The sequence below is a fragment of the Ambystoma mexicanum genome, chromosome 8 (assembly GCF_040938575.1).
Source record: "Ambystoma mexicanum isolate Mex_15411 chromosome 8, UKY_AmexF1_1, whole genome shotgun sequence".
Lineage (NCBI taxonomy): Eukaryota > Metazoa > Chordata > Amphibia > Caudata > Ambystomatidae > Ambystoma > Ambystoma mexicanum.
This window is the reverse complement of record NC_090929.1, coordinates 732,758,940-732,783,849: the sequence shown is the minus strand read 5'-3', so window position 1 is coordinate 732,783,849 and position 24,910 is coordinate 732,758,940. Positions and strand designations below refer to the sequence as shown.

Sequence of the window (24,910 nt, the reverse complement as noted above, 5' to 3'; positions counted from 1 at the left end):
TAGCATAACTATTTACCTTGCTTTCTGGTGCATAAGTAATGTCTGTGCATATGTATAATCAAAGACAACTGTATACATGATTTAGTGTTGTGTGTATTACCTGCTTGATTGATTGTTCTAGTGTGTTTTGGGCCTGTAATAAATATAGTATTTTTGCAATTACCTATCTAAGTGGAATCTTTGTGCTTAACTGAGTGGACTAATTGTGAACCGCTGACCCCACTCACCTCCCCTGTGGCGAAGCCTTGACCACTCTCCACGCTTACCTTGATTGGGTTTGGCTAACCTCTCAGAGTTCCCCTGTTCACTATAACTAGGGTGGCCACCAGAAATCTGTCCACCAGGCCATATCTTAGAAATCTAGCTTTACACACAGTATGGTTTCTGACCCTCTTTATTCACTGTCCTCGTCTGGAAAGTGGTAACAGTGAACTGTCCCATCCCTTAGCAGAGTGGGGAATTAAGAACCAATCAGGACTGGCAAGGGAGAAGAGAGACCCGCAGAGCTGCAGAAGCCCAGGGACCTCTTTCTGGAAGATGTGCCAGGACAGGAGGAGCATATGCCAAGTGTGGCTGACCCAGCCGCGACCAAGCCTGTGGAACATTGCCACTCTTTCGGGGCCAGAAGCCGGAAGCGTCCAGATTAGAGGTGGACCGAGATGTGCCAAAAAAGCAGAAAACCAATGTACCGTGAAGCCATCATCAAAGAAGCGTCAGAAGCCAGCGGGGTGAGAGGGCAAGCTACAGACGTGGAACACTGGAGATGTCAAATAAGCGGTGCTGCATCCATCAAACAGAGTGTCCCAAAGAGCACTGCCTGGAAATAAGAGGTATGTGGTTCCTCCAGGAAACCGGGAGGACGACAGTGAGGCCCAACAAGACCCCAAGGTGGGCGACAGAAACAAAACCCTCAAGGTGGGCGACAGAAACAAAACCCTCAAGGTGGGCTGAGAGAGTCAAGACCTCAAGGGGGGCTGAGAAACCCAAGGCAGAGTGAGAGGAACGAGACCCCCCACCGCCCCAAGGGGGAGTGAGAGGAACAGGATCTCAAGGCGAGGTGAAAAGAACAAGACCAAGGAGAGAATTAAACCCCCAAGGTGGGCTAAAGACTCTGAAGTGCCCGGCTGGAGTGAGGACTAGGGGTTTCCCTGGTTGGGGATTGTGGCGGGTCAGAAGGAGAATTACACAACACAGACATTTGTACGTTTTTTATTTCAAATAAAACAAAAGGCCTGGCTTGCCCTATGGATGCATATGTTTTGGCCGCGGCACAATTGGTATTGGCCGAATAGACTGGTCAAATCGGCCGCGAAGCCAATGTTGCGTGGCCAAAACCGCCCTATTATACCAAACACCGAGAGTGCGGGACACCCCCGCAACTCCTGCTCCCCATGTTTTGTAGCGATTACCCAAAATGATCGTTTAGAAACTACCAAATAGTACTGGCCGAATTCGGCCAATTGTACTGTTTGCCCAATTCAAAACGATCAATTTGGGTAATACCAGCCCTATCGCTATAGGGGGAATTCCCAACCTAACTAATTTAAACTGAGGCGCTTGTCTGTAGTCAGGAAGTCGAAAATCGAAAAAATCCTCAGTCCAAACCGTACCCCATCTGACCCTACCACTAATAATACTAACAAAACTGGGCCCAAAAGAATCTCTTCTGGTGGCTTCCCCTTTGCCTTTTTGTCTTGCGGCTCCTCCCAGGGTCTTCTGTTTTTATACAAGTCTGTAATACTTAAATGTCCATTGTACCACAAAAATACTCCTTACGATGATCTCCTCTGTTACTGACGTGTCTTTTAGGAGCTCCTCCAGCTCTTCCCAACTGTTGATGGGTCGTGTTTTCCTGAGCAAATTACCCTCGATTACTTTTTTGTTTTGAAAGGTCCAACAACTCAGATGGCTTTAACAAGTTTGTTCTTTCATGGTGTACTTCACTTTGTATTCACAATATGTCTCACCACTTTTCTTACATGGGTCTCACCGCTCTTTAACAATTGTCTCTCTTGAAATGATGACTTAGGGTTTTCTCTCTCTTCCTCACGATAGTGGTTTCCACTTTAATGCTTTGTAACCCTTTTTGCTGCTTTATGCTTTTGAAAATCTCCTTGAGTATCTGTTTCTGCTTACTCGATATACCGTTAACAAATGTATCTCAATCGCAGTCTCGTTGCTTAATTAATCATCCTGCTGTCGGCCGCCTGCTCCTACAGCACACCCCTGTATCTACATCAGCCTCAGGTGTCTTCAGGATAGGTTAATTACCTCTCTTAGCTGTTGCTTCTTGGTTTCTCGGTTGCTCGGGTTCGGCTTCTCTGTAGCCCGCAGAGTTATCTGAATGGTAGCGGGTGGATGCTTTACTCGCTTCCTATCATCTCATTTTTGGCATAGTTAGGAGGGTTCCGGGTCCACAACAGGCCCACTACCTCTTCGGACGGCTCCACTGATTCCCTCCTGAAAAAAAGGTACGCCCACTGACTGCTACACCAGTCCTCTGGCATCTCCGAATTGCCTTCCCTGTTTCTCAGAGTACCGTGGTCACCGAAGCTGCACTCAGATCCGCCTCTCTTTGGCATTCTGGCATCAGGGGGCTTCCCCTGCATACCGCTCTCTCGCCTCGGTTTGGGCATCCTCGTACCGTTTTTATAGCCATTTCTTGATATCTCCTTTATTTTCAGATAATGTATTGGTTTTCACATTACCTATAGCCAAACAGAAGGAGGACAGTGTTTTGGATGCAAGACAGTCCCATGTATGCAGATAAAGTGTCTTACATAGGTAATTCCCTTTGGGAATGGGAGTCCTTGTCCCCTCAGGGGGAGTCCCTCCCAGTTAGGTCCCACTTGTCCAGTCCCCCCAGCCTCAAAGGTGGTGGCAGAAGGGACGAATACTTCAGATTCGTCACAGAATGGAAGGAAAACACTCAGAGTGGGGGATATGAGCCTGGGGTACCCAAGAGGGAAAGAAGACAAGGAACTGAGATAAAACCCTGGTAAACCAGTTATACACCATAGACTGGAAACAGGTCTGGGGAGAGAAAGAGTGAAGAGACATTCAGTGTTCTTGATTGAACTGTGCATCTGGGCAAGGAGCATCTATTTGATCGAGACATTAGGATGGGGAATCAGAAACTAGCCACCATTCTTCTGTTTCAGCCAAGGCCTTAATTATTATGTTTTACTTTGTTAGTGGTAAGGCAATTACTCATGTTTGCGTAGTATCTGAACAGAAGAATTTCCTTGTTTTGTAGACGAGACCTCTTTTATGTTTTGCTTTATAGAGTTAGTAAGAGAATCTTAGTCTTAAGGACAGTTTTGGCCTTGTGTTTTATAATAAAGAAACCTTCAGTTCAAAGGCCACAAAGTCAGTCTCCCGATTTTGATCTACCAGAGTAACATACACAAGAAAGGGATATAGTGGCAGAAAAACTCCAGCAGTAGACCCCCTACACCTAAATAATTCAGAAAACCTAAAATAGAAAGGGCAAGAAAAGCAAAGAAAGAGTAGGGGTCTCATAAAATAAAACCAATTGCAGAGGATGGAGGGCAGAATAGGGTAGAGTGGAACCATCTGCAATTGACGTAGTGCATATTTAATGACAAGTGTGTGTAATGCTTATGCAAAAAGGCGAGCTATAAAAACATGGTGCCAGTGCGCAGCCCTCTTGGACATTCACCTCCCATCACCGCATTGAAAGCCAGCGTCTTTTGTGGGCTGAAGAACAAGCCATAGAGGGACTTTGAGCGCTCTGTAGGTGCAGTGGTAAGGGGTCCTGGGAATGAATGAGGAGAAAGAAGCTGGGGTTTTTCCACTTCTGGCTGTTTTTTTGTTTACTCTTTGCCCCTTCTACTTGTGATCTGCTCTTCAGCCGAGGGCAGTCATAACTGAGAAGGGTGGGGACTTTCCCCATAAAGAGCAGAGGTTTTTCCTCTGTGGAAAAGGGTTCATATTTTGGAACCCCGGGTGATGCAGTCTTGCTCAGAGGGAGGACGCTCTGCTCCAGATCCCGTTAACACGAGTGAATCCCTCTGCCTACCTGCTCTAGGACTAAGCAGTGTTGCTGGTGCCCGAGATGAAGGTGTCTCCTGCAACTATGATAACGGTGATGATTTCTCTGTATGTCTATGTATAATCTACTATATATGTCTGAATGATGTTTCTATATGCAAGAGGTGAATAAAGGGCCTATAATTCGCCATTTACATTTTTCTATAACTATTGGTTGAAGTGTGATTTTTTGCCTGTCTGAGTCCAATAACTGGTTTTGTCATAAGTCTGAGATTCCCCCATGTGGCCAAGCAAAAGCAAAACAGTGAAGGAAAACGAATATGTGATTTTTGTGGGCAGACAGAACCTCAGATGCATCATTGCTCAGCCAATGATGGGTGCTTGAGTGGCTATGAATCTTAAATTACCCTGAGACACCAGCATCACAATTAAACTTGTTCTGGATAGTAAAAACATACAAAAGGACACATGCTCTAGTAGTATGTTAAAAGGATGGGATGCCAACAATGGCTGTAGTTGGTGTAAACAATAAATGAGTAAGAAGCTTAACTATGATTAAAAGGAAACAGTTGAAATCTCTAAACTTAAATGATTGCAAAATAAAAACAGGAGCACAATAATTACTGCACCTAAGGCCATCAAAATGGATGCTAACACACAACTCTCTTGCCCGCTTTATGGGTAAAAGTCAGAGCAATGGCGTGGGGTAATGCAATGGCGTGGGTTAACAGTTGAGGGAGTGGAAAGAATCTCAGGTGGGACGGGATAGGACTCTGGCCAGATGCAGTGGACAATATCTGGGGAAAATATAGCAGCATCTACTTACTATTTGCATGTGAAGTGGGTCAGGATGCTCTTGCAGCACAGGGATATGCTGCTGAAGGGCATTCTGATTGATGACTTAGTGACTGACAAGATAGCAGTTGCTAGCAAAAAAATGTTTAACATAAAATGACCAATTTTCTACTGGCAGCGTTCAAAATGTGCCACAACTTCATTCTGAAACAAACACTATTGAGATCAGTAAACCAGGAAGAAGGATGAGCCTGCACCAGCTCATAAGCGGTTCCATGTAATAAGGTCCCCTAAAAAATATCGCCATGCAAACAAATTGCGGAAAAATTGATGTTTTTGTGGGGACATTATTACATGGAACATGCATGGGATACCCCCGCAACCCCCAAACCCTTTTTTTTTATTTTTCATGGGTGTGGGGACACCTCTGCAACCTCTGCCTACCCCTGTCCCTATATACATGGTCACCTATATAATATTGCCACAACCTTTCCCTGGCGACATTATATATGGATATTATTACCTGATACCTTCACAGCTTCCTACAATTAACAAAACATTTACAAAAACAGTACGCATTGTACTCTTGAAAGCCAGGATGGAATGTACATCTTAAGCCATTTTTAGAATGAAACAGATCATGAAAAAAGTAACAGAAAAACACATTTCAAAAGGTTTCTGTAGTTTGAGGTTTTAAAATTATTCTGCAGTTATTGTGATGAAGGTACTGTTGTCTATAAATGAATTGTTATATTTTAACACAAGGTTATCCTGAGAACAGTGCTTTTTAACCCATTATAATTATTCAGACTCTTCAAGGAAAGTATCATTTACAACACATTTGTGAGTAGAATTTACCTCATCAAAATACTTTGTGCCATACATTTCGACTTGAGTCCAGTAAAGCTGAAGCCCAGGTTTGGCTCATGAACATAAACCGACAAGTGTGACAGTGTATGAACAGACAAGTGTAAATAAACATACAAGTGACATAAACAGACAAGTGTGACAGTGTATGAACTTTAACAAATATTACCAAACAATTAGATGCCACCTTTTCAGCAGAGTTTAAACAGTGTAACTAACAACTCCACCAAGCAAACAGACAAGCTGACGGAAAAGCCAAGATATAATTGGACAATCAGAAGCACTCTAGGCTTCAGAGGGTAGCTGATGTATTCTGAAGTCATTGTAAGGTAGGAGAACAATAAGTCTACGACAAAAGCTACAACTCCCTCTAGCTGGACCTCAATATGGTTAGCCTCATTTCTTAAAACAAGAATTGTAGTATTCAAAAATTGATGCATTAACAGAAGAGTTGAAGCCTATGGATGGGATTTAATCTCTACCCCTTCGCTGTCTTCTTACCCGTTCTTCCTTCTCATCTTCATCTTCGCTGTCAATGCCACTTGCACGATCACTGTCTATTGAGCCTTCTGTTAGAATTAAAAAAGAAATAGTCGCCTTTTATTCAAACACAGTGCACAAGGTGTGTCCATTTACTGCTAACATTACAAACAGTTTAGTCATGACTACCAGAAGTCACCTCCACAAACAAAATCTCATTGTGCATGTCATGGCAACAGACACATGAAGCTGTTACAAACAGAAAATCTTGCCACTCTGTTCAGTTATTAACAATGCTATCATTAGTGTATCCAAACACAGAAAGATATATTGTTGCACAGCTGCAGCTTGCAGAACAAATGATTATCTCGTGCAATTAAATATTTAGTTCACTTTGAAGCAGCCAAACAGCAGTAATGTAATTCATAGTCAAAGATCTCTAAAGTAATCACGTGGGACAAAGAGAAAAGGGAAAATTAAAGAGTACAACCTTAGTATAGTAAGTTAACCTAGTTATCAAGCATGTATTTATCAAGTTTCCAAAATAAAAGCATGTTAGGAAGAATTCTCATTTATGTGCTAATTCCCTTCAACCTTAGAGACCCCCAGCTCTTTTGCTGGACTTTAGGACTTTTTAATTTGAACCCTGAAGAGAGTGAGCCCTTTTTCTCACTCTCTCATGTATTTTGATCTGATTTGGATTATGTGCTTCCTTTGTTTTTTTGAGTCTGACACATTCCATAGGCAGCTACTTTTTGTATGGTGACACACAGCACCCTCAGTGCAGTGTCAGAGAGAAATTCTTTAGATTTCTTAAATAGCTTAAATACTTTTTCTTGGGTGAACAACAGTTCCCAAGAATAGTAAAGTGAAAGATATGCATTACTTATCGTAAAAGCATTTCTGATGATCGTATCTGCTTAGATTCACATTCTGTGCATATAGTACGACATCCAGTGGTAACCGTAAGGACAGCCAGCTAGCCAATCACGACTGGGTACATTCAGGTTTCCATGAAGACAAATGGCAGGAGTTTCGTGCACCTTCCTCATTTCCGATCCTTGCAGACGCACTGGAGCCAGAGGTGGGTTTCAGTACTGAATCCCGCCAAAGGCAAAACCAACAAGGGCTTAACCCTGGCCTGGCGCGCAGAGTAAAACCCAAGAAAGACCTCACAAACAAGAAATGGAGACAAAAGACCACAGGGCCCATTTTGACACAATGGTCACCCATGGGTGCTTTACTGCAGCTGAGGATTCAGCGTGCGGTAGAAAAGCACAATGGTAGGAAAATTAAACCCCTGCTACCAGCCATTTAAAGAAGTGATGGTAACTGCTTGTTAATCTGCCTAGCATCATATGCTGTGCATATAGTCCGACATCCAGTGGTAACCGCTGAGTATTGCATCTTGTCTTTCGAGAATTTCGAAATGGGACGTCGACATGGGCATGCCTGTAACACTATCCCTAACGTTAAGTGTAGTGTACCCAAAATCCTTCACGCGTCGAGGTCCCTCCAATTGTATATTTTCTGCCATGAGGGAGTCTTATGACTACTGTGAGTGAGTACAGAAAAGAGAGAAAAGACAGTAGATGTCTATGTTCCTTCTATCCGAGAGGGGAGGAAGGGTGAGCGCATGCAAATCTAAGCAGATACAATCATCAGAAATGATTTTACGGTAAGTAATGCATGTCTTCTGATGCTTGTTAATCTGCTTAGAATCACATGCTGTGCATAGACTAGCGAGCAGTACACAGAGTTGGAGGTGGGTTGTGAGCAGGAACAGTAGTGAAAAGATGTCTTAGTAATGCTTGTCCCACCTGAGAATCGGACCTAGAATGAGTGTCTAGGCAATAGTGTTTCGTAAAGGTGTGTACAGAACTCCAGGTTGCCGCTTTGCAAATGGACTCTAGGGTAACATTTGCAATGAATGCTATGGAAGCCCCTGTGCCTCGAGTAGAGTGTTCTCTAGGCTTGAAGGGCAGTTCTCTCTTAACCAGAGTGTAACCGAGTGTGATGCATTTGACAATCCACCTTGAGATAGTAGATTTGGATACAGGGTCTCCCCATCTACCTGCTGCCACTGAAACAAAAGACTGATTTGTTTTTCTTAGTGGTCGAGTTCTTTCCATGTAAATCATGACTGCTCTGCGTACATCTAGTGTGTGCAGGCTTCTCTCGCCCATGCTTCAGGGGTTCTGAAAGAACTTAGGTAGTTCAATGGATTGGTTCACATGGAACTTTGAAATGAATTTAGGCGCAAGCCTGGGGTGAGTGAACTGTAACAAAGGGGTCTAGAACTGAGAGGGCCTGTAGTTCACCGACTCTCCTTATAAAAGTAATAGCTTTTAAAAAGGCAGTATTGTAGGTGAGATCCTTGAGACTTGCTTTATGCATCGGCTCGAGAGGAGACCCCATAAGACTAGTCAACACCACATTTAGGTCCCATCCGGGAGCCGTGTTAGAAATGGGAGGGTGAATTCTCTTTACTCCTTCCATGAAAGCCTTAATAACGGGTATCTTCCACCACAGCACCTTCCGTTGTGACGTGGTGTAGGCTGAAAGGGCCAGAGTCTAGTAAATGAGTACGGTACAAAACGTTATGGGTAGGAGAGCAGTCAATTGGGTTGATGCTCTTGGAATTGCACCAGATGACAAAACGCTTCCACTCACTCGAATAGCAATATCGTGTCTTAAGTTTCCTTGCTTCTGTGAGTATGTCCATACATCTCTGAGGGAGTTGTAGGTGCCCCAACTCTATGACCTCAGGAGGCAGGCCGCTAAGTTCAGTGTTTGCGGGCATGGGTGAATTGTCTCCCCTTTGTCTTGAGACAACTTGTACGGGCAAGGCAGTTTTATTGGAGGTGATAGGGACATCTCCATCAGATAAGTGAATCAGGGTTGGCGGGCACACATTGGAGCCACCAATATCATGGTGACTGGTGTAAGGCAGAATCCAGGGCAGTTCCCTTAGGGAGCACTACCCCAGATTAGGACTACGGGTGAGAGCAATAAATCCCCTTTGGTATCAGTCTGTACCACAAAGATTTAGTTGGTAGCTGTGGCTGAGCAGTCAGACTTATCTCAAGAGGGAGATGAGCAGTATTCAGGGTTGACACAATAGGTAGTACAGTACTATGGACCAAGGAACCACTGACCAAAGTTTTGTATTAAAAAGAGAATATATATTTATTTTATACACTTCTAAGTCAACACATAGATCACAGTTAATAAAGTAAGTTAGGTTTAGTCAAAAGAAAAGCATCTACAACTCCCTATTCAATTGTAGTCAAGTTTGCGGTATCGTGAAAACTGAGCAAAATGGCACAGTGAAAACCTACTACAAATGTCACTAACAATTCAACAAAAGGGTGGGAAAGTACAAGTTAAACCGACATATCGTCAGACACCCCCTAGCAACACTTCCCTGAAGTTTTGTGAACAAGTAATGCACAGTAACACTTTAACCAAAAGACAAGTGAATGAGAACTGAGCAAAATGGCACTCCACAAGTTAAAACAGTAGGAAGGAAGAGGGGTTTAGAAGATTTAGCTGCAACAACACATTTCCCATTGAAAACTAATCTAATCTAGTGAGAGCAGATCTAACAAATCAGCCAGAGTCAATAGGCCTGAGCCAGAGTCAGTGGTACAGGACCAAGAGTTTAGGAGCAAAAAATGTTCTTGTAGCTGCATTCAAGTCTTTAGTAGAAAACTTTTGAAGAGGTAGATGCAAGGCGAAAGACAATGTTAAGAGAGAGGGCAGCCTGGCGGAACAATGTACCTTAAACGTGGAGAGATGGCTCCTGCGGTGGCGGTTGTTCCTGGTAGTTCCTGCAGGTCGAGGGGTTCAACAGAGGGAGAGAGGCTCTGGTCGTGGAGGAAGGTTCGAGTCACTGCACTACCCAGGGATGAAACCAGCCACGGTACTGCCCAACGAAGTTTAAAAGGTACGCTTTTAATAGCGCTCCGGGTCGATAGCTGCCTGGCTATCCGGTCTTCAAGTGCGAGGCACTGTTGAGTCGTCCGAGGATGCGATAGGTGAACTGGTTGACCCCACCATGTCAAGGGCTCCTCCGCTGAAGATCTCTCGTTGTGTGGAAGAAAAGTGGTGAGACGATCCAGCAGGGCTTCACCGGTGGTGTAGATGCTGAAGAGGTCTCTGGCTTCTCTTCCCTTCGGTTCCGTAGTTCCAGTGGCGACGTTTTGCTCTTCCAGTCCTCAGGACCCTGCTTTTATGCAGAAAGAGACCCATTCATACAGCCTTGCTGTCACTCACACAGTGGAGTGTTCATCTTGGCGGGAGACCCTCCATCCTATCAGGTTAGAGTGCGACCTGAGTTGCGGTGGCAACTCTGTCCGGGGGTTCGACTACCCCTCCCAAACAACAGACACACCCAAGACTCAGTGGCGCCGAAAGGAGGGCTTCTTGGCAGAAGCCCGCCAAAAGGACGAACAAAGGATCCCCAACCTGGTTTAGGAAAATGGAGTAAGACTCGAGAAAGAAGTTTTATCAAAGTTCTGGCAAATAAAACCTACCGGAGTAAAGTTAATAAAAAAAATAGACCGGCGGTATGTTAGAGGCGGTCAGTAAAAGTGATAGCCTCGAACAATGGGAATATCCCATAGAGAAATATTCTCGGTTGAATATAAAAGGTAGTAACCACTGCCACCAGCCAGAATCTTTGTAGAGGGGAAATTTAAGGTACCCTCTCGAAAATGAACATAGGGGAAAAACTATTAACCCCTTCCAGTACTTCCATATTAAGATGGGGTGTACTGGTTAAGGTCATAAAAATTGACTAGTAAAGTCAATGGGGACTTTACATGCCCTGGGAGACAGTAGCCAGTCCCAGGGTATGGAGTCTATGTTTGGGGGTCGCTACGACACCCCTATTTCACGGCACGGGGGGTGCTGTGTGACACATGTGCATAAAGCTGGTTCCTATGGGTGAGAGAAAAGATCCCATAGGCATTAAACACAAAAATAGCCTATAACACACATAGCAAAAATGCCTAAGAGTGGGAAAAAGAATCTCACTCTTAGCAGGTAAAAAGAAATAAACCCTTCAAATCCAGTAAAGCTGCTGGGGAACTCAAAAGGTAAGGGAAATTAGCCATGAAATGAGAATTCTCCCTAACAACTGGTTCCTGGTGCATCTTGTGTACTACTATCTTGTTGAGTAGGGGAGTCGGAGGGAGGTGAGGGGGGGGGGGGGGTATAAAGCGTAAACACATTTCCCCGACCATGTGATCCAGAGTTCGTTCCCCTTGCAATTGTTCTGGGGGTACCTTGAAGCGTAATCTTGGCATTGAGCGGTCTCCAGAATTGCGAACAGGTAGATCTCTGGGAAGCCCCATTCTGCGAAAACGTTGGAGACAATGTCTTTGTGTAATCACCATTCGTACTCCATGGGTAGTGGGAAATCTCTGCTGAGTGTGTCTGCCAGAAGATTGAGTTCCCCTGGAACATGTTGTGACAACAGGAACATGTGTTTGAGAGGCCACTTCCAAATGTTCTGGGACAGTATGGACAGCCCTGGAGAGTGAGTGCCCCCTTGTTTGTTCAGATAGTACATGGCTGTGGTGCTGTCTGTAAGGATCAATGACCGTCTTTCCTTGCAATTGTGTCTGAAAGCCTTTCAGAGCTTTGAATATTGCTAATAGCTCCAACGGATTTATGTGGTTGGAAGCTACTTCTGAGGACTATACTCTGTGCGCCTTTTGCTGAAGCAAGTGAGCCATCACCCTGTGAGAGATGCGTCTGTAGTGAGTGGCTTCTACAGCAGGGGTGGTGAAGGACTTTCCCTTCAAGAGGTTTTCCCTCGACCACCACTGCAGAGAGAGCACGAGGGCTGGCGAGACAACCTCTAGATCGTCCTATTGTCCGCTGACCTGATACCACTGGCTTTTCAGCCACCCCTGCATTGGACCCATGCGCAACCGCGCGTGACGAACCAAATAAATGCACGACGCCATCATTCCTAACAGTCGCATAGCCTTGCGTACCGCCACCTTTCCAACTGGCTACATATTGAGGGATTTGAAACAGGTTTTGGACCCTCTCGTTGGAGGGGAAGACAAGGCCATCCTTTGTTCAAATTAGAGCCCCTAGAAACTGTTTGACTTGACTGGGGTCTAAGCTGCATTTCTTCTCGTTGATGGCGAATCCCAGGCTGAATAAGAGGTCTATCGTCTTTTGAGTATTTGACAGGCATGTTCCGTAGGAATCCCCGGTTATGAGCCAGTCATCGAGGTAAGGCTACACTGGGATGGATAGCATGCGCAGGTGTGCTGCTGCCACTGCCAGTACCTTTGTAAATATCCTTGGTGCTGAGGCAATGCCGAAGTGTAGTACCTTGAACTGATAGGGTTTGTTTTCCATCATGAACCTGAGGTATTTTCTGTGCGCTGGCAACATTGAAATATGAAAGCATGCATCTTTCATGTCCAATGTTGCCATGCAGTCTCCCTGTGTGTGCGCAGGGGAATTACTTCGTGCACAGTGACCATACAAAACTTTTGAGGTTTGACAAATTTGTACAGGGCGCATGGTGAGATCCCTTTTGGGTACAAGGAATTACACTGAATAAATACCCTTGTTTACCTGAAGAAGAGGTACGACTTCTATGGTGCCCTTTTCCTGCAGGATCTTGACCTCTTGTAGCAGGATGCCTAGGTGTTCCGGCATCAGGCGTCTTGATCATGGAGGTCTGAATTGGGGGGTCCGGCAGAATTCTATGCAGTACCCATGGGAGACGGTCTTGAGTACCCACTGGTACCCACTGGTCTGTTATTATCCCCTTCCATGCTTGAAGAAATGATGTTAGCCGGCCCCCCACTGGTGACGCATGTGAGGGGACGCAGATCTGCTAGTCATTTTTACCCCAGTCTAGGGGGCTTCTAGAGGTGGAATTCCGGCCTCTTCCCTTTCCACGTCATTGACCTCTTGGGGGATACAGGGTGGCGTAGCTGGTTCCCTGGGGCGAGGACCAGTTATTTCCCGAGCCATATTGGTTGTGAGGGAAGCGAGATCGACCACGAAAGGAACGTCTAGGACCACTCCCTCGCCTTGGGTAAGGCCTCTGGGGGATTTGATCCAGGTTTTGAGGGTGTTGTGCTTTCCCAAATAAGTTGGTCGCCTCCACCGGCTTATTTATTAATGAAGCTTGGGTTTCTGGTTTGAAACCCGAGTTTCGTAACCATGCGTGCCTCTTCAGGAGGGTACCTTGTGCCAAGATCCTGCCAGCTGTTTCTGCCACATCTAAAGTATTTTTGAGAATACTTTAATCTGTTTGCCCTTACTTACAATGGAAAGCAGGCAAGCCTGCAGCGGTTCAGGGACCTCTTGAAGGCCCTCTTGCAGCATGTTCCATTGTGCGTCTGAATAGCTAGCCAACAAGGTTGTTTTATTAGCTATGCGAGTGGACAAAGCCACGGCAGTTGTGACCCTTTTCCCTAGTGCGCATAACCTTTTGCACTCTTTGTCAGGGGCTGCTTCCCCTGTGGACCCCAGCCCTCTTCCTGGTTGTAGTTACTACCAGGGTATCTGGAGTAGCATGTGCCCTGATGTAAAGGGGATCAGCAGCAGAAGGGCAAAACAGTTTTTCTACTCTAGGATTGACTGCCCTTGTTAGGGTGGGTGTCAACAATGAAGGAGCCAATGAAGGAGCCAAGCAAGGAATAGCCTGGCTGGCCTGTGGTTTCTCTTTCAAGATGTCCTCGACAAAATCGGCCTCTGGTACAGCTTCCTGAGTAGCAATCTGGAAATGTTCAGGTGCCCTCCTTAAGATAGCGTTAAACGCCATCTGGCCATCAACTGGGGAGGCCTGTCCAGCGGGTGTGGTGGGGGGTGGGGGAAATCCATGCATAGGGCGTCAGGTTCTGTTGTTGGAGTAGGTGATGCTCAAGGCTGAGGGTCGACCCGGTCGTGGTTGTCCTCCCAACCCTCTGTGGGGTCAATGTGATCATCCACAGGGTCCCCAAATAGATATTCATCCTGATTGAATTGGTCTATAGGGATCTCATCCTCAGTGAGGTCATAAGTCTCTTCTTCCTGAGAAGGATCAAAGGTCTTTTGAAATTTTGCAACGGGAGGAAAAAGACTCTCCTCTCGAGGCCTTTTGGGTGTGGACTTCTCTAAGAGTTCTACAAACCTCTCTAACCCATTCATACACCCCTCAAACTTCCCCTCTGGTCCATAATGAGGAATCAGAGGGTTCTAGGGGTGGGAAAGGCTCTTCTAGTTGATCTTCTGCTCTAGAACGTCGAGATTTTTCTTTTAACGTCGAAGGAAGAGACCTAGGGTCCTCTGAAAAGTCCTTTCGAGGTTCTGACGGTTGTAGCGGGTCTTCGGATGTATCTTTAGGCCTATCTGTAGGTTTGAATGAATCCTTAGGCCCATCTCTAGGTTTCGATGCGTCCTTAGGTTTATCCTTAGGTTTCAACGAGTCCTTCGACCATTCTTTTTGATTTACTGCCGAAGCGATCTTATCGATGCTTTCGGTAATACTTGGTGTCACAGGAAAGTGTTTGGACAAGGCCTGCGGTTAGTTGGTTGTTTTCAGCGTAACCGGGGCATTATGCTCCGTCGACGCCTACTTCCGATGCATCTCGGCGGTCGCTTGAATATTGGTGGTAGCGCCCTTTGATTTAGACTGCCCGGTCGCAAGTCGCACCTGCGATTGCAGGGAGGGCTGCCGATCCTGACAATCGGCGGGCACTGCCCAACTATCAGGTGTGCCCATTGGTGCTATGGAACGCTTCGACTGTTTCGTCAAAGACAGACCATGGGTTGTGTCTTTAGTGTGGGAAGAATGTAAATCCTTGTCGCCAGGATGTACAGTCCCCGTAGCAGGACTCACATTGTGCCTGTCGGGGCTGGGGCCAGGGACGGACGATGCAGCGCTGGAGGACTCTGCTGTGAGGTCAATGGTCTCCGATTCGGAGCCCAGGTCGTCACTAAGCCCTTCGTCACACTCGGCAGCTACAGGGGAACTACTCTCTGCCTGCGTCATTCCGTAGGCCGCTCACCGCTTAGCACAGCGCTGTTCTGACTTGAGTCGTGTAGACCGATGAGACCTCCGTCCCCAAGTGACGCACAGGGGAACTAATAGAAACCCGCTGTGCGACCTTTGAGGCCACAGGTGAGAGATGTCTTCCCAGATCCACGGAACCTCTGGAACACCGATGCTGCTATCAAAAGGAAATGAGGTAAAGTACCAGGCAATTACAATACAACCAGGTAAACAGTAGGATCTAAAAGAGTCTTACCTATCTGGTGTTGGGGAAACCCAGGTAACCTAGTAGAGAGGTTCGAGACTCAGATGACGCGGCGGTCCCAGGAATAGTATAACCGCAGGTGAGCGTGGATGTAGGGATGACCACCTGTAGGAGAGAGGGCTTGACTTGAATCCCAAGAAGGGAAAAGGCGTAGAAGCTCAGCAAGGTATCAAGGGATGATCCAAAAGACAAGTCGAGGAGAAGTCCAAAAATCCGGCAACAGGTAAACAGTTCCAAGCAAAGGTACAAAGGGGTGTCCGAAGGAGTCCGAGGTAGAGTTCCGTGATCAAAGTAACAAGGAGCAATCCGTAACGCCAAACAGGGTCTGAAGACAGCTGAGAAGCAATGAGCATTCTGTCTCCCAGACCTTTATACTGTGTGACTCTGGGTCATGTGACGTCTCTGGGTCATGTGACGTCCACCAAGGTCACGTGAGGAACGCCAGACTGGATCACGTGACCGACGTGAAGACGTAACGCCGCCCCTTCTGCTATACGTTCTCCAAGGCAATTGCCAATGCAGAAAAGGTTGCAATCGAGCCCGTACACCAAAGCTGGTACGATGTTTTCGGTCCTTTGGGTTCACCGAATCACCTGAGCCCCGAACCGTGGGAGGAGATGTTGGGGGAATGTGTGCGGTGTTCTGATGTGGAGTGGACTGGTGTGCAGAGGATCGCCTAACAAGCGCCCCATTAGTGCCTTCGGACGCAGGAGCTTACAAGCCGCACAGGCCGCCTCATTGTGGATAGGGGGAAGACACCTATTACACTTAAGGCGTTTGTCTTTCCACAGGACTTTGGCCTTGCATGAAGGACAAAACATAAATGGAGTGCTCTCTGTAGCGGAGGAATAATACAGTGATGACAAGACCAAGGGAACAAAGAGAGGAAAGGGAAAGGCTAAGTACTGTTTGCTGTGTTTGCCGGCTACTCTTGTACAAGGATTGTGGACCAGCCTCTTGGAAAACATCTCGGCAGCACACGAGGAGGACGTCTGCTGCTGTAACACCTATCCCCTGCCTGACTTCGGCGTATACGGAGGTGGTGACTGGTCATGATTAACTCTTTAATCACGGCTGCTTACGTTTCCTAAGCACTCCGAAAAGGGTTATTAACTAATCCACGTGTTGCATCAAGGTTATAGTGTGCCCAATTCACCAATACTGTGCCCAATTACTCCGCTCTGACTTCTGGACTTAGGAGGGCATCGTATAATTTGTGTAATGGAGGGGGCTATTCTATGATTCAACAACACGCCCTATTAAAATATATGCTTTCTCTGATTTTGGTTTAGGGCACTTCCGGGTTGTGAAGCCCCGCCTTGTGGGTTCGTGACGTGCCTGCTTGAGAGTTCATTATCACGTCACCCCACAAACCGCGTGCGCACCGCAAAGTACCGACTAAGTACTATTTGCGGTTCGGCGGACGACTGGACTGCTCTCAACTACGAGGTAGCTCTGGGATTTGATTGTATATGGGAGCTAAAACGGATAGTTTTTTGTGCTAAGTACTCAAACAAATAGCCGTGTGACAGTGGTGTTTATAATCAGCACGTTGATAGGGGTGGAGCAGAGTGGCTGTTTTCACTACCACTTTCCTTGCTTAAGACTGGTTACCCCTCAAATTGTATGGTGTAACTAACATTGTATTTTTTGATTGATTGCTTTTGCATTTAAAGTTGCATTCATTTTCTACACAATTGAAGTGCACGACATATATTGATGAGCCTCTAAACTCAATTAGCTGTAAATAGCTTAAAACCATGGCTTCGTGACTACGCAGTGGGTTAAAAGAAATAATAACAATTCCAAAAAAGAAGAATATTGATGCCACAATGGCTAAATTTAATATAATGTATGGGCCCCATAAGTCTGCCGCCAATGAAAATCCTATTATACCAAGTATGAGTGTTACCAGCCAAGAGAATAACACTGTGGTATCTAACTCCAGGCGAAGTTTCTTAAGTGTTCCAGAAGCAGAGATAAATCATGATTTAGCTACTATTGAGGATATTAATATAGGTCCTCCTTCTGATATCTCGATTCTGGCACCCGCAGTACTAATGGAATTAGAAAAACGAATAATACTATCTCATGGCCCCTCAACTCCAGTTACAGCGCGGCCTATTGGAAAACAAAGTTCATCTCCATAGTGAGACTCCATGTACTTCGTCATCAGAAGTGCCTCCACCCTATCTTGACTTAAAAGACTCGCCTAATAAATACGTGAATGTCGACTAGTATAATGGTGCTGCTGTTCAGAGTAAAGAGGGTGGAATTTGTTCATTACCCCAGTTGCAACATGTCCCGCAATTAAAACATATGAACGAGGAAATGATTGGGAACTTTCAACCCAAAGTAACCTCTGAAGGGGAGGACCTCCACATTTTTGAAGCATCATACCTGGTAATGTCAAGAATTCTCAATCTTCATGACAAGGGTCATGATTACACGCACTATGAACTGCAGGACATAAAATCTGCACTTCTTGAAATTTCCTCAAAATTGAACAAATTGGAGGGTTATATATTTGCTGACAACTATAGAAAAGAAAAGGGTTGCCACTCTCCGATTACTCCTCATACATTAACTGCCACAATTGCATGTCAAACAGAATGCACATCAAATGAGCTCAATACTCCCTTAAAAAAATGTGGGTGGTCCAGTTTATGCAAATAATTGAGCAAAATGCAAAGGAAGTTGCAAAACTGGACCCCACAGAAATAGAGGAACCCCGTCAGCCTGAAGAAAAAAAAACATTTTCTATCACGCAAACAAAAATGATTGCACACACGTGCATTGAATAGATTAAATCTTCGCAATGCGAAAATCACAGGATGTAAAAGAATGCAACCAAAAACAAAAAAAGAAATCTCAAAAACAACTTTCCAGTGGTGAGATAAAATCTAATGACAAATCACTACCAAATGATGCAAAAAATAATATCTCCCCTGTCAACACAAGTAATGACATGGGGATTGATATGGAGGAACTCTCACTTGAAAGTTGACTTGCATTACAACTTCAAATGAATTTGGGTGGAAAGAAAGGGGAAAAATGAAACATCTGTCACAGAAAGATCAATTACTGATAAACAAAAAGAATTTGCGTCTTCGTTGTCCCACTCACAACAATCCCTGTTATCAGTATTCTATAAACCAATTCCCAACAAAAGAACTACTGAACGAGTCAACATGGATTCAGCCCCTTCTTTAAATCATGAAGCAGAGGCTGTGGAAGATAAATCGCAAATATATGTGCCGGCTTGTGAGCTTGAATGAAAAACAAATACTCTGCAATTGGGTAAACAAATGCACCACGTACCTCTAGAAATATCTCCAGGGGAAGTGGGAGACAGTGAGTCGCTTAAGCACTCGGTGTCATCCACCCTCCCTGAAGTTATTAAGAATTCTCCAGCCCAATTAAATGAATCTATGAAAAATTTCGAAGCAGAGCCTATAAGGAAAAACTCTCTCACAGTGACCAACCTGTGGAGCAAGCGACTTATGACAAACCAATGTCGACTATTCTGGGATGGATTAGTGCTCTGGAAATAAACGGAGAGCAGGATCTAAACCGATCATTCATGCTGCAGACCTTCAAAAAGATTCCAGCTCTAAGAAAGCTGGTTTCGAGTGACATCATTTGGATAACTCTTCCATCCATAAAAAAAATCATAGGATGGTATTTGAACTGTAATCCCCAATAATTGCGGAACTGATATGGAACCATTGAAGGGAATTAAAAATGTTAGGACTGGTAATCACCCAAATCCAGACGATCGATGAAGCAAAGATATTTAATGAGACTAGGCCACCAATTGAATTAAATGCAAATAACCAAGTACCGATAACTAAAACATTACACTCTTCGGAAACTGCAGTCTTGGAACAATTAGTTGCAATTTCTGACGTTTCTAAAGACTGGTCTTGGTTATCTGCATTGATCGGGGCTCGGAAGTAGGCAACACGAACCGAGCACTCGTAGTAGCAAAAAATGTCTACGAGTAATGTCATGGAATTCATGTGGTTTGAAAAATTTGCAAAGATGGGTATCCAGATATAGCCCTCATGAAATCGTAGACATAGTGTTGTGTCAAGAGACGATGGCTGTTAACTTGAAATTAAAGGGTTTGCCGCATATTCAACGCTTGCCACACGAGTGTCTAAAGGTAGACCATCGTGGGGAATTAACGTTTTGGTAAACACAGGCCTTCTCTATGCTTTGCTGCCAACACGTACCACATGCTCATATACCTCGATTGTAATTGAACTAGGAACATGTAAAATAGAGCATGTTTTAATAGTCTCAATGTACTATAATCCGCTAGTCACTGCAATGACAACAGTAATGAATGATCTTGATCTTCTGTTTGACGAGGTCTTGTGCAAATGGTTCGATATAAAAATTGTTCTAGGGGGCGATTTTAATTCCAACTGCTTGCAAACGCCCCAGAATGCACAAAAATGTACTTACAAAATCAACCATTGACAAATAGGAAAAGAGGTATAGCTTTCCAATAGTTTTTTCGTCGATGGAATATGATCCTGCTACCCTTTCTTTTAAAAGAAAAAGTATTTACATGGTCTCGAAACAGGAAATCATGCATTGATTACATTGCAGTATCTGTGGAACTGGCCTCTAGTTGTACGGGAGTAGAAACTGTCATGATGGATCTGAGTGATCACTGTATTTTGTACACTGAAATTCAATTAAGTACTCCAAACCTCTCTCAAGATCCTCTGAGCGCATTCATCTTGGAGGATAGGCCAGGGGCCTCTTTACGATGGAATCCGAAAACATGTACAAAATTAAACGCAATAATTAAGAGTTTTGCCGACACCTACATGAATGTCAAAGATCCAACTACAAAAAGAATCAGTCTGGCAAAATCTAACCATCATAACAATAGCCCTTATATATCTGGTAAAACTTAAATCAAAAGAAGTAGTAAAGCCCCCAGTTGTTGATTTGTTGGCTGTAAGAATTGGAACTTTAAAAAAGCAAAAAAATTACGAGATTGCTCATCTTATCAAAAAGGGACTACATGAATCTGAATATCAAAACATAAAACGGAAGATTCTTAACAAATATAATAATAACATAAAAAGCTATAGAATATACCTTTATCACACAACGAATCAAACAATGATAGGAGCATTGTGTGCAAATGATAGGCGATCTACTTGGGTGCTCCTAAGAGGTAATGAGCATTCAAGAATGACTGACCAAACCACTAGCATTACTGCAGAATTATGGACGGAAAACTATAAAAATAAATTTGCACTACCAGAAAGATTTTCAACATTAACGTCTAAGTTCAATCAATATTCAGTTAAGAAACTGAAAGGCTGGTCCCTAGAAGACATCGTATGGGCACTCACAAAGCTTAATAAATCAAGAGCTCTGGGTCCTGATTGTATTCCGTCATGTGTGTTAAAAGAAAACATGCACCTATGGGCACCGATGTTAAAACTTCAATTTGATGAGATTATTACCTCATCCTGTGTCCCATCTTCATGGCTACAATCGATTATAGTTCCTATTCACAAGAAAGGCGCTAGAACGAACCCAGGGAACTTTCGTCCCATCACCTTGATTGAGGCCAGTGCAAAGTCCTTCACTATCCTACTATTACAGCAGTTGAATGAGATCATAACTCACCGAGCCATCCTTTCTCCATTTCAAAAAGGCTTTCGTGCAAGGATGGGAACGGCTCTGAATGCAACCATTTTGGCTCACTTAATTACTCAAACGAAAATTTGCCCAACATGGCATCAGTTGATTTATCAGCAGCTTTTGATTGTGTAATAAGAAATCTACTTTGGGAAAAACTTGGGGAAAAAGGCATACCACATGATCTAATTGCATTGTTGGCCAAATTACATCAAGGCACATCACACCTAGTTCGCATTAATGAGTCTGGTTCAACAATTGTCCCGATTCCAAATGAGGTGGGGGTTAAGCAGGGGTGCAACTTGGCGGCGACCCTGTTTAACCTCTACCTTGCAGACATTGAACAAACATGGAAAACTGAAATAACCTATCCAGCGAAACTGGGACACCTGCGAATTCAATGGATCGCGTTTGCGGATGATGTGCTAATATTCGAATGTACTCCTTATGGCCTACAAAAAAAGCTTGTGTTTATATAAGTATTCCGCAAATATTGCAATCTAACTTGTAATGTAGAGAAATCAAGCATCTTTATATTGCAAAATATGAAAAAGAAAATATCTACTATGCAATGGACCATCAACTCAATACCCATACCCATCAATGTGAATATGAGATACTTGGGCTATGATGTGCTAGACACTCCCACAAAAAAAAAACATGGTTCTTAAATCTAAATGCAAAAAAAGCAGTCTTGATCACACAGATGCGGATGGCATTTATGAAGCACTGTAAATTTTCTATAGAACCACTCTTGCAATTTTATATGCTCAAAGTGGAAGCGATTCTATGATATAGGCTTGACCTATGCTTGTGCAATATAGATTCTATTCTAGATCAAATGCAAGGTCAAATATGGAAAGCTGTAATAAGGTTACCAAATGCACTACCAAACTGCATTTTAAGACAGGAGTTGGGTTTGTCAGCCTTATCGACTAGATTCCATTGGAGACAACTAATGAATTATGCTAAAATGTTATTCCCAACTCAACAATCGCTTTATGAGGAATTCTCAATAATGATCAAAAATCGTGCTCCTAATTCATTGCTTGTTTTCTCAAATTTCATGATTAAGAAACTGGATGAATGTGGTTTAAAACCATTAGATCTTGAATTTCGCTCGGCTATTGTAAAGAAACGCTTATATGAGTATGACTGGTTAATTACATTAACAGATATGCATACAAAAAAATCGTATGAGGAAGCAGCAAAATTTGCCACACCGAGAACACCGCGAAAGGCATATCTGTTAAAATGTCCGGCTAAAGAATATCAAGATTTGTACTTGAGATTTAGGGGCCAATTCATAGAATTCGGCGCACAAGTGGCGCACGCGGCTGGCGCACAGTGTGCGCGTGCGGTAGGCTGCGCCAGCCGCGTGCGCCGAAACACATTCAGGCGCACAGCGTATTCATGGATTCCAACATCCACAACCAGCCGTGGCGCAGAGTGGCGCAGCGACCCTGCAGCAGCGTCAGTTACGCCCCCAAGAACGCCCCTTGCGCAGGAAAAAGCCATCAAAATCCCCAATCCAGCGCAAAGGGCAGCAGCAAACGCAGTGCGGGGAGCGTGTATTTCAGGGGTGTGCGGGAGTCCCCACACGCGATAGGCCTGGGTACGTGTATTACAGGGGTGCGCGAGAAAATCTACACGCGATTGGCCTGGGTACGTGGATTTCAGGGGTGCGCGAGAAATTCTACACGCGATTAGCCTGGGTACGTGTATTACAGGGGTGCGCGAGAAAATCTACACGCGATTGGCCTGGGTACGTGGATTTCAGGGGTGCGCGAGAAAATCTACACGCGATTGGCCTGGGTACGTGGATTTCAGGGGTGCGCGAGAAATTCTACACGCGATTGGCCTGGGTACGTGGATTTCAGGGGTGCGCGAGAAATTCTACACGCGATTAGCCTGGGTACGTGTATTACAGGGGTGCGCGAGAAAATCTACACGCGATTGGCCTGGGTACGTGGATTTCAGGGGTGCGCTAGAAATTCTACACGCGATTAGCCTGGGTACGTGTATTACAGGGGTGCGCGAGAAAATCTACACGCGATTGGCCTGGGTACGTGGATTTCAGGGGTGCGCGAGAAATTCTACACGCGATTGGCCTGGGTACGTGTATTACAGGGGTGCGCGAGAAATTCTACACGCGATTAGCCTGGGTACGTGTATTACAGGGGTGCGCGAGAAAATCTACACGCGATTGGCCTGGGTACGTGGATTTCAGGGGTGCGCGAGAAAATCTACACGCGATTGGCCTGGGTACGTGGATTTCAGGGGTGCGCGAGAAATTCTACACGCGATTAGCCTGGGTACGTGTATTACAGGGGTGCGCGAGAAAATCTACACGCGATTGGCCTGGGTACGTGGATTTCAGGGGTGCGCGAGAAATTCTACACGCGATTGGCCTGGGTACGTGGATTTCAGGGGTGCGCGAGAAATTCTACACGCGATTGGCCTGGCTACGTGGATTTCAGGGGTGCGCGAGAAATTCTACACGCGATTGGCCTGGGTACGTGGATTTCAGGGGTGCGCGAGAAAATCTACACGCGATTGGCCTGGGTACGTGGATTTCAGGGGTGCGCGAGAAATTCTACACGCGATTGGCCTGGGTACGTGGATTTCAGGGGTGCGCGAGAAATTCTACACGCGATTGGCCTGGCTACGTGGATTTCAGGGGTGCGCGAGAAATTCTACACGCGATTGGCCTGGGTACGTGGATTTCAGGGGTGCGCGAGAAAATCTACACGCGATTGGCCTGGGTACGTGGATTTCAGGGGTGCGCGAGAAAATCTACACGCGATTGGCCTGGGTACGTGGATTTCAGGGGTGCGCGAGAAATTCTACACGCGATTGGCCTGGGTACGTGGATTTCAGGGGTGCGCGAGAAAATCTACACGCGATTGGCCTGGGTACGTGGATTTCAGGGGTGCGCGAGAAATTCTACACGCGATTAGCCTGGGTACGTGTATTACAGGGGTGCGCGAGAAAATCTACACGCGATTGGCCTGGGTACGTGGATTTCAGGGGTGCGCGAGAAATTCTACACGCGATTGGGCCTGTGCGAGTGGGGCAGTGTATTACGTAGGTGTGCGGGAAGTTGAAGAGGTGAATTGCCAGTGTGGGTCCTCCCAGGTCTCCCCTCTACCCCCTCCACGACCTCTGCAGGCAGCCCACACCACAGGGGACTACCCTGCACCCCTGGTCATGTCCCGCAGGCAGCCCATCCACCATGGGCATGCCCCCCAGCCAAGCCACATGTCCCCTTGCACCCCCACCCCCCAGCAGGCCCCCACTCATGTCCCCCTGCACCCCCACCCCCCAGCAGTGCAGGGGCAGCCTCCACCAGGCCCCCACCCATGTCTCCCACCACCCCCAGTCACCAGCCACCAGGGGCAGCCTCCACCAGGCCCCCACCCATGTCCGACTCATGTCTCCCAGCACCCCCACCCCCCAGCCACCAGGGGCAGCCTCCACCAGGCCCCCACCCATGTCTCCCAGCACCCCCACCCCCCAGCCACCAGGGGCAGCCTCCACCAGGCCCCCACCCATGTCTCCCAGCACCACCACCCCCCAGCCACCAGGGGCATCCTCCACCAGGCCCCCACCCATGTCTCCCAGCACCCCCACCCCCCAGCCACCAGGGGCAGCCTCCACCAGGCCCCCACCCATGTCTCCCAGCACCACCACCCCCCAGCCACCAGGGGCATCCTCCACCAGGCCCCCACCCATGTCTCCCAGCACCACCACCCCCCAGCCACCAGGGGCAGCCTCCACCAGGCCCCCACACATGTCTC

At 45.8% G+C, this 24,910-nt stretch overlaps 1 protein-coding gene across 5 annotated transcripts in view; it reads right to left on the bottom strand.

Moving 5' to 3' along the window:
• The window catches only part of WASHC2C (WASH complex subunit 2C), a 2,476,852-nt gene that overhangs the window by 2,064,745 nt on the left and 387,197 nt on the right, over window positions 1–24,910 (bottom strand). For all 5 annotated transcript variants that reach the window (XM_069610545.1, XM_069610544.1, XM_069610547.1 and 2 more), the window contains exon 6: window positions 6,178–6,245. In XM_069610545.1, coding sequence (XP_069466646.1) covers window positions 6,178–6,245 — 68 coding nt within the window. The remainder of the gene's footprint in view (window positions 1–6,177; window positions 6,246–24,910) is intronic.